This window comes from Aplysia californica, unplaced genomic scaffold, assembly GCF_000002075.1.
Source record: "Aplysia californica isolate F4 #8 unplaced genomic scaffold, AplCal3.0 scaffold00323, whole genome shotgun sequence".
Classification (NCBI taxonomy): Eukaryota; Metazoa; Mollusca; class Gastropoda; order Aplysiida; family Aplysiidae; genus Aplysia; species Aplysia californica.
Genome location: NW_004797593.1, coordinates 340,112 through 349,490, shown reverse-complemented (window position 1 = coordinate 349,490; position 9,379 = coordinate 340,112). Strand labels below are relative to the sequence as shown.

The 9,379-nt window shown below is 42.1% G+C and overlaps 1 protein-coding gene across 1 annotated transcript in view; it reads right to left on the bottom strand.

The window, feature by feature from the left end:
• The window catches only part of LOC101849069 (NAD(+) hydrolase sarm1), a gene marked incomplete at its 5' end in the record, with an annotated part of 14,541 nt that extends 5,536 nt beyond the window's left edge, over positions 1–9,005 (bottom strand). The window contains 7 exon segments of the mRNA XM_013084863.2: positions 361–596; positions 2,582–2,706; positions 4,300–4,476; positions 6,002–6,424; positions 6,927–7,113; positions 8,140–8,284; positions 8,909–9,005. Of these exon segments, the coding sequence (XP_012940317.1) occupies positions 361–596; positions 2,582–2,706; positions 4,300–4,476; positions 6,002–6,424; positions 6,927–7,113; positions 8,140–8,284; positions 8,909–9,005 (1,390 nt within the window).
• Positions 9,006–9,379: the final 374 nt, after the last annotated feature.

The window sequence follows — 9,379 nt, the reverse complement described above, 5'->3', positions numbered from 1 at the left end:
GAGTTGAAGAGAAACACACCAGCAAGCAAAATTATTATGTAAGAAAAATTGTCATAACCCATCTAGAACTGTTGACATTTCTACACGTAGTATCTCTATGAATCTCTGTTTGCATAATACATGTATCACGATAACATCAACTGGGGTCTCCAAGGCCCCCTTCCTTCACACCCCCCTCTCCCCACCCCCGCCTGTTTTCCCTCTTTACATGCATGTGAGAAAAACGACCATCCTCTAAAACAGAAGGTCTCTAAACTAATCGTAATTCTCTCTCTCTCTCTCTCTCTCTCTCTCTCTCTCTCTCTCTCTCTCACTCTCTCTCTTTCTCTCTCTCTCTCTCTCTCTCTCTCTAGTGCTCACCTTCAATTTTCGAGAGTATCTTCATGCGGTGTATCCCATTGAGGACCCCACAGTCATGAGACAGGTGCTGGTCAGTGACCGTCCGGAGCAGCGGTCTGTCCACCCCGGTGTTGAGCAGCTGGTAGGTGTACTGGGACATGTCCTCCCCCACCTCTCTAAGCCACGCCCCCAGCATGCTCGGGTCACAGGACGTGTAGTCGGAGGAGATCTTCAAATCTCGCAGCTCTCGTAAGAACCTGGAATAGATTGTAATTTTATGTTCCACGTTCCCGTCTACATAATTTAGATAATTGGTCACTTTTAACCCTATCCGTAGGCCCTGGGGTCATTTTGTAGCCCCGGGGTTGTGTATTCTTCACATTTTAGAATACTTCTAGTGCGAAGATCTCTTTGAAACTTCCAGCATTTTTCAAAAAATCACTTTGACAGACTGCCATGCAAAGCGTACGGATTGGATTAATGAGTAAATTTCCTCTTTGGAAAGTGGTGGCACAGAGTTTCCCATGTCGTATGGATATGATAGTAAAACACGACATATGGGTAGGGTTAAGGACAAGCAGGCTAAGCCAGGTTTCGGGGGTTTCCAGAAATCTTGACCTAACCCAAAAGTGGGCATTGCCCTACCTATAGGAGAAGTTTGGTTTCATTGGTATGTATATTTGCTTGGTTATAAGGAAAACTCTCCTTGTCTTTTAAAGAAACTGAACAAGGGACAAAAACTTTACCTTCGATTTTCTCAAAAAAGCATTTTTCGGGATAGCCCCCTAGTGCTCAAAAGCAAACCAATTGACCCTTTGAGGGGGTAAAACTGCCCTAATGCCCAGCCACAGGTACAAAGGTGAGTGGGACCCTATCCCCAAACCCGACTAGCCTGGGACAAAACACGCATGGAAAACAGCATTTACTACACAGGATGTAATTCATTACTTTGAAGATCTTTCTGAATTAGATGGACTGCCCTGAGTGGGATGTGGAATGTGATTCTGACGATCATATGAATGTTAGGAATATATCACTCAGGAGCTCAGGCAGAGAGTTACAGTAGCGACTCAGGAGGTCAGGGCTCAAAGGGTTAAAAAAGCAGGCTGTGTTATCCCTACTGGTTAGATCTCGCAGCGTATGTAGGAACCTGGAATAGACTGTAAATTTACATTTCACGTTCCCATCAACACAATTTAGATGACATTGACAATGACAATCTTTATTCATCTTGCAGGGAGAAATTTGTCTGGGTTGTAAACAATGGCAGCAGACGTTACAAATGTTAGGTGCACTCACGCATACACACAACAAGACAGGACATAAACGTTAGGTGCACTCACGCATACACACAACAAGACAGGACATTAGTAAATACATGTCTCACGTGCTGAAACAAACCACTCCGTAAAACATTCTCTCTCTCTCTCTCTCTCTCTCTCTCTCTCTCTCTCTCTCTCTCTCCCTCTCTCTCTCTCTCTGTGTTTCATTTGAAGCACTGTGAAAAAGGAGGCTGTGTGGACCCTATTGGTCAGATCTCGCAGTTTGTGAAAGAATCTGGAAAACAGATGGTCAAGTTGTTGATTTGTATTGATTTGTTAGTGTCGTATGTAAATGTCGTAGGTTAATGTCGTATGCCCCCAATTTAGATCTTTTCAGGGGTGGGCTTACGTTGACCCTGCACATAAGGACCAGCCTTGGCTGAGTGGAATGCAACATCCTACAACATCCAAGCAGACAAACAGAGATGCTCCAAAAAATAAATGTCCCCTCCACTCCCCAACTCTCGAAAATCAGGTCTTCAGCGAGCAACACAGAACTTAACCATTACACCTTAGATGCAGATATACACAATCACTATCCCAGAATTACAAAGTTGTATTTGCTCAATATCTAGTTTAGAGAAATTTGAAGTTAAAAATGTTGAGTTTTACAACATGTCAAGCTTTTTTGAGTACAATTCTTTGAATATCTTGAAAAGGACTCCTTGAATAATCTTACGATTTTGAAAGGGCAGAAAGAACATTTAGTTTCTGACCTCATGGTTTTCGTAACTAAAAACGGTCGAAAATGTCAGATAGAACTTGTTTCAGTAAGCATTTTTTCAGCATTTGCAACACAATTAGGTCATACTATAAGTGCCGAGGATGAGAGAAATGACAACTCTTGTTTGTTTGTTTTAGTAGATGTTTTATGGCACTCACAAAAAATGACAACTCAGAGCCGAAAGATAGCCACCGACCTTTTCCGTGTGATAGCACAGATCATGTTGAGCGAGTCCCTCAGCTCCTCTTCCGTGATCCTCAGCAGCAAGTCTCCGTCTACCTGACTGCCCAGGAAGTTGTCCGTGTACCCGCCGAAACCAACCTGGGTGGACAACAGTCACGTCTCATTGTGAGTGTATTTTTAAAAAACTTTATTTCTTTGAGAGGCATGCAGACATAATAGATACTTCTCGCAATCTTCAAATGATGGTGACGTCGGCTAAAATTGAAATTGGGGTCAAAGTTATAACATAAATAGATTTTCAACCAAAGCAATTTTCTTCAAGTTTAACATGTTTAAAAAGAAAATTTCATAGCCTACAAATAAATTGTACAACTCAAGCGATAAAGTTCGAGTAGTAACCTATTTTTTTTCAAATGATCTATATTAATTTATTTATTATCTACTTTAAAGTCAAGAAAAGCACATGGGTGAGATTTTAGTGCAAGCAGAGAAAAAGATTGACAGACAGAAACAGAGGCAAAGACAAGAAGCAGGACCTGCCTGTGGTGCCCTCCAACCACCCGCATGTCTTTTACTTGCAATGATGAAGAACCCATTACATCCTGATACTGGTATGCATACTTACACAAATAAACGAACAAACAAACAAACAAACAAACAAGTGAAAGATAGCATTTGTATAGTGCAAATTCAGGCTGAACAGCAAGATCTATGTGCTTTACAATCTGTATTATCACCCCTATAGAATTGACAACGTTCGGAGGCTCATGCACAGCCTAGAGGTTAAGGTGTTAACTGCTCATTCAATAGGTCCCGGGTTCGAATCTGGATAGTCATACAAAATTTTCTTCTCTAAAATTTTCTCCTTTCACATCCTTTCCTGCTCTCTAACAAAGTTTTATCGTCTTCTTTCGTCTCCTCTTTCTGCCCTTCCCCCCTCACCTCCTTTGCCACCTCCTTTGCCACCTCCTCTGGGTTCCTGACTCTTTCTGTAGCCTTTCTACAGCTACTCTTTGGCTCCTTCTTAAGGCTCTCTTTCAGCCACACCCCTGATTTTATAGTAGTAGAGATCTACATCTAGCCTTCTCGGACAAGGGCGAAAAGTCTTGGCGGTCCCATGTGCAAGTTGCGCATGTTAAAGATCCCGATAAGAGTAGGCTTCGGCCACCATCAGGGCAAAAGTTAAATTTCCTACCAACTAAAAATGTTTAACGTGTCCCACGCGCTTATAATAATATGACTTTATGCAGTTGCGAGGGCTGTAAAAACACTCCCCCCCTCCCCCTAAAAAATGATAGTTCTGAAACTATCTCAACTTCCTAAGAAGCATACAGATGGACAATCACAAAAACAAACAAACAAACAAACAAAGATTATAATAATAACAATTAATAACATCTATACTACTACCCCTGCAGACCCGAGAGCATTCTGAAACAACCTCAACTTCCCGAGAAGCATACAGTAAAAGCTGCCATTTATAGGCGCTAAAACACAAACATACTGACAAGATCTTTCGCTGTCTATGGCCGGTTGCCCATTCCCACCTGGGTGAAGTGAGGAAAATTCATGTAAAGTGCCTTTCCCAAGGACACAAAATCGGGCCCGTGGCTCGAACCCCCGAACTCGCAACCTCACGAATACGAGTCCAGTAGCCCAACCACTAGGCCAACGACGCCATAAACAACCAACCAGCCAAACAAACAAACAAACAAACAACCAAACAAGCACCTGTGTGATCCAGTGCGCCACATCGTCACACGTCCAGAGAGGAACCTGCTGGGACAACTTGTGCGGCACCTCCTCCCCTATGATCTTCAGGGCCTGAGCTGCCAGTTTGGACGCCACTCTGTTGGGAGTACTGGCCAGCCACTTGAGTGGGTCAACAGCCCCGATGTTGTAGAGGACCTGGGGATGGACGTGAGGTTATTTGTAAGATGCTTTATGTTATATGGAATTGTTATTGTAGAAGCAGAAAGGATGGATGTGGGTTATTTGTAAGACTCTTCCTATCATATAGAGTTTTATTTTTTATATACAGAATTGTGAATGTGGAAGTAGAAGGGATTGATGTAGATTATTTGTAAGATTATGTTATATAGAATTGTGTATAAAACCTAGGGATGGAAGTGTGGTTATTTGTAAGAATCGTTTATCTTATATAGAGTTTTATTCTTATTATATAGAATTATGGTTGTAGAGGAGATGGATGTGGGTTATTTGTAAGACTTTTTATGTTATATAGAAATGTGTATAGAACCTGTGCATGGAGGTGGGTTATTTGTAACTCTTTATGTTATTTAGAATTGTGGTTGTAGAGGGGATGGAGGTGGGTTCTTTTAAAGACTCTTTATTGGGCCTATGTTATATAGAATTGTGTATAGAACCTGGGGATGGATGTGGGTTATTTGTAAGACTCTTCATGTTATATAAAGTTTTAATTTCATTATATAGAATTGTGATTGTAAAAGGATGTGGGTTATTTTTAAGACTTCTTTATGTTATATAGAATTATGACTGTAGATGTATCACATCAACCATCGACACAATTTTAATCATTCAAGAGGCTGGCTGTTTTGATTTAGCCTGTCCAGGCCAGCTCCGTCTGTCTTTTTTTTCCCGTAAGACACAATAAGGTCATATAAGATTAGAGGTGTTACAAGGGTTTAACAAACACAAAAAAGAAGTAGGGGAGATACAGATGATAGATGTTTGATAGGAAAGAAGGAACAACCACACCAGAGCACCCACCAACCACCCACGAAGCTACTGGATTTATAAACACATTCCCCACTTAGGAACCAAACTCATATCTTCTGCGTACCATGGTGAAATGCCCTACTGTTACACCACAGATGCTGGTAAATTGTAATTACACATAAGTTTATAAATTTGAGCTAAATTTGTCTTGTCTTGCTCAAGGACAAACCCCACTGACCATCCACCTTTTTACTGTGCTACCAAAAAAACCCCAAAAACCCATAAAACCCCCCGAAAAATAAAAAATTTAACCGAACACAAAAAATCAAGCAAACTAAATAAAATTAACAGACAAAACAAAACAAACCAATTACCTCCCCCCCAAACAAACAAACAAAACAACAACAATCAAAAACACCCCTCTCCAAGCAAGATAAAAACAAAACAACCACACCCTCCAACCAAACTCTTAAGAAAACAACAGCAACAAACAACAACAACAAAAAACAACAACAAACAACAATAAAAAGCAACAATACCATCACGCGAAGCAACCAACCTCCATTTTAGTAATTGTTTTACGGCACTTGCAACACAATAAGGTCATATAAGTACTGAAGATTAAAGGTATTGCAAGAGAGTAACAAACATAAAAAAGAAGGAGGGGAGATAAAGACGATAGCCTTTTGATAGCAAAGAAGAAGCAAACCACCCAGAGCACCCGCCAACCAACCTCCTTCCGCCCCTGCTGGGATTTGATCCCAGCCTCCATGACAAAATGAAAGGCCGCTAATGCCTGAGCCTCCTCCCTCTTGCTGGACAAGACGGGAATCAGCCGCTTGAGCCAACCAGGCGACCGGCCGTGCCGGTGTGACGTGTCCTGTTGTCCGAACTCTGCGGGGTCATGTGAGTCAACAAAAGGCAACACCAGAGCTAACGTCCCCGAAGACATGACGGCGTTCTCAATCTCTTTGTTGGAGACCAGGACTCCGATGGCGAGGAGAGCGTAGTAGCGGACGCTGTCGTCTTCCACGAAGGCCAAGGGGAATAACCACTCTGGGACGCGGTGTTTGGCCATCTCTTGTTGGTTCTCTCCCCCTCCGTACAGCGCAAGGTTAGACAGGGCAATGGCGCAGTTTTTGAGGGTTATCCGGTCCTGTGAAGAAACAAGCAATCAATAAAAGAAGGAATTAAAAAGCAAAATGAATGGGTAAATTCCATAACAAAAACCCCCCAAACAAAACAACAAAAAAGAAACACAAAAAACCCCTCACAAATCACACCAACCTTCCCCCAAACAAAAAAACCCCCAAAACTGCTATGAGCAAGAGAGAGAGAGAGAGAGAGAGAGAGATACAGAGACAGAGACAGCCAGGTAGGAAGGCAGCCAGCCAGACTGGCAGCCAGACAGCCAGGCACACACACACACATACACACAGACAGACAGACAGACATACAAACAGACATGACCCTGACCGGACAATAACACCAGTAGGTGACCACGTCCAGATTGCCCAATTTGATGACGCGGGAGCATGAGCCCTCCGAGGTTTTGAACAGACTTTCCAGGATCCCCGTGACAGACAGACAAACTGACACACATAGACAGGCAGATAGACAAACAGACAGACAGACAGACAAACAGACACACCCCTGACCTGACAACGGCACCAGTATGTGATGACGTCCAAGCCTCCCAGTTTGATGACACGAGAGCAAGTATCTTCCGAGGTTTTGAACAGACTTTCTAGGATCCCCGTGGATGTCTGGGCCAGCTCACAATCTCCACGCACGTCATGGGTCATCTTGACCACAAGTTCAAGGCCGTTCTCTGCCACACGGCGTCTGAAAAGAATGGAAGGAGGGAATCAGAATTTTTTTGAATAAACAGAGGCACAAGGATACGATAACAGTCATTTAGTGTATTTAGTTTTAGTAAAGGTTTTACGGAGCTCGCAACTGCATAAGGTCATATGAGCGCCAGAAGATTAGAGGTGTTACAAGAGAGTAACAAACATAAAAAGAAGAAGGGGAGATAAGGACGAGAGATGTTTGATAGAAAAGAAAGAAGGAGGGAGTTGGATTTTTGTTGTTGATTAATCAGAGGCACAAGGAAAAGAAAATGGTCATTTAGTGCAAGGACTAAGCTAGTTTGTTTTGTTTTAGTAAAAGTTTTAACACTTGCAACACAATAAGGTCATCTAAATCCGTAGGCCACACACACACACGCACGCATGCATTCACGCACCCGTGCATGCACGCACTCACACAAATACAAGGGCGCATGCAGGCACATAAACACACACGCACACATAGGTACTCACACACAACAACAACGACAAAACCACCAATTGCGCTAGCAAAATGGCATAACTTAGAGTTGTTCCAAAATGGAACTCGCCTTTTATTTTGATTGGTGAAACTATGTCTATCTTTTGGTAAAACCAAAACAGATATTATGCGGTGGTAGAATTGATCGTCAAGTCAATGTGGAATCAGGGCGCACTGTTTGTGAACGGAGGCCTCTCTTCTTTACAATGGCGTCTTAGAAGATGAACTTTCCCAAGATTAGATCTAAACAAAACTAACGAAAAACTGAAAATTAAACTACAATGGCTTCAGACTCCTTGATATAGCTGTGCAACCTTTAAATGATTCTGAACCACCGTTAGTTTTTTCGAATTCAAAAGTTAAGTGATTTGGAAGTTTTAGGCAACCAAAGTGATGAGCTTTCACAAGTATATTATATAGATAAATTTTAATAGTCTAGTTAAACAGTTTTCCCTTTTATCCGAAAAGTAGTAAAAATGAGTTGTGCCATTTCGCTAGCGCAGTGACGGGTCACTAGACCGTCCCAAAGATCCCACCTACCTATTAGTGGTGGTCAGTGACTGTTCCAACAAGCGAGCCGACACCTTCATCAGGTCCCTGTTACAGGATGCCAGGTTCCCAACTATGATGTCCAGGGCACTCTCCGTCCGCAGGATATCACACAGCTCATAGGCCAGGTCTTTGCCTGAAAGGATGGTGAAGATGATGATATTGATAATAATAGTAATAATAATAATAATAATAATAATAATAATAATGTACAGCTTACAGAATGGTGATGATGGTGATGATGATCTCCATCTACCCCCCCCTCCCCCTTTTTCCAAATTTAATTTGTCCCAGTTCTGCGTGAGCTTTAAACACCATGTGTGATCAATTTTAACATATCTATACGCTCAGCCAGGACCATGGCAGTAACGACTTAGCTTTTCTTTTTCAGAGCTTCGGCTCTTTCCGATATTGTCCAAATCGTACCAATACGTAACTTGTAGTGAACGCTGGGTTGCTATAGCGTCATCACTCATTTTTTTCTCAGATACTATGTTCCTGATGAAGCCTTATAGGCGAAACGTTGAACATCCGGGCCTATATGAACATCTGATTAAATGACACCAACCCTATTCAAGTCTCAAGTATATTTTTTTTCTACTTTAAAACATGATGAGGATGATGATGATGATGATGATGATGATGATGATGATGATGATGATGATGATGATAACAACGACATCATCATCATCGTCATCATCATCATCATCGTGAATAATATCACCTACAACAATATCAACACAAAAGAGAGGGAACGCACCATATATGGGCATAGACCAGGCCTGCTCCATCAGAACATTGAGCTCTGTGAGGGCGTTCACTTGTTCCGGCAGCGAGCCCATCTGGAGTTGTCGGACCTGAGACACAAACACAAACACAAATACAGGGGAGAACTTTTGATGATTCATATAATGTTCGTTTGTTTTGTTTGCTTTTTTTTCGTAAGAGTTTTACGGCACTTGCAACACAATAAGGTCCTACAAGGGCTGGAGAATAGATGTACCACAAGAGAGTAACATACACAAAAAGGAGGAGAGATTTTTAGTTTTAGTAACGGTTTTACGGCAGTTGCAACACAATAAGGTCATATTAGTGCCGAAGATTAGAGGTGTTTACAAGGGAGTTACAAACACAAACAAGAAGGAGGAGAGATCAGGATGATAGATGCTTGATAGGAAAGAAGGAGCAAACCACATCCGAGCACCCACCAACCACCCACATAAACACTGTT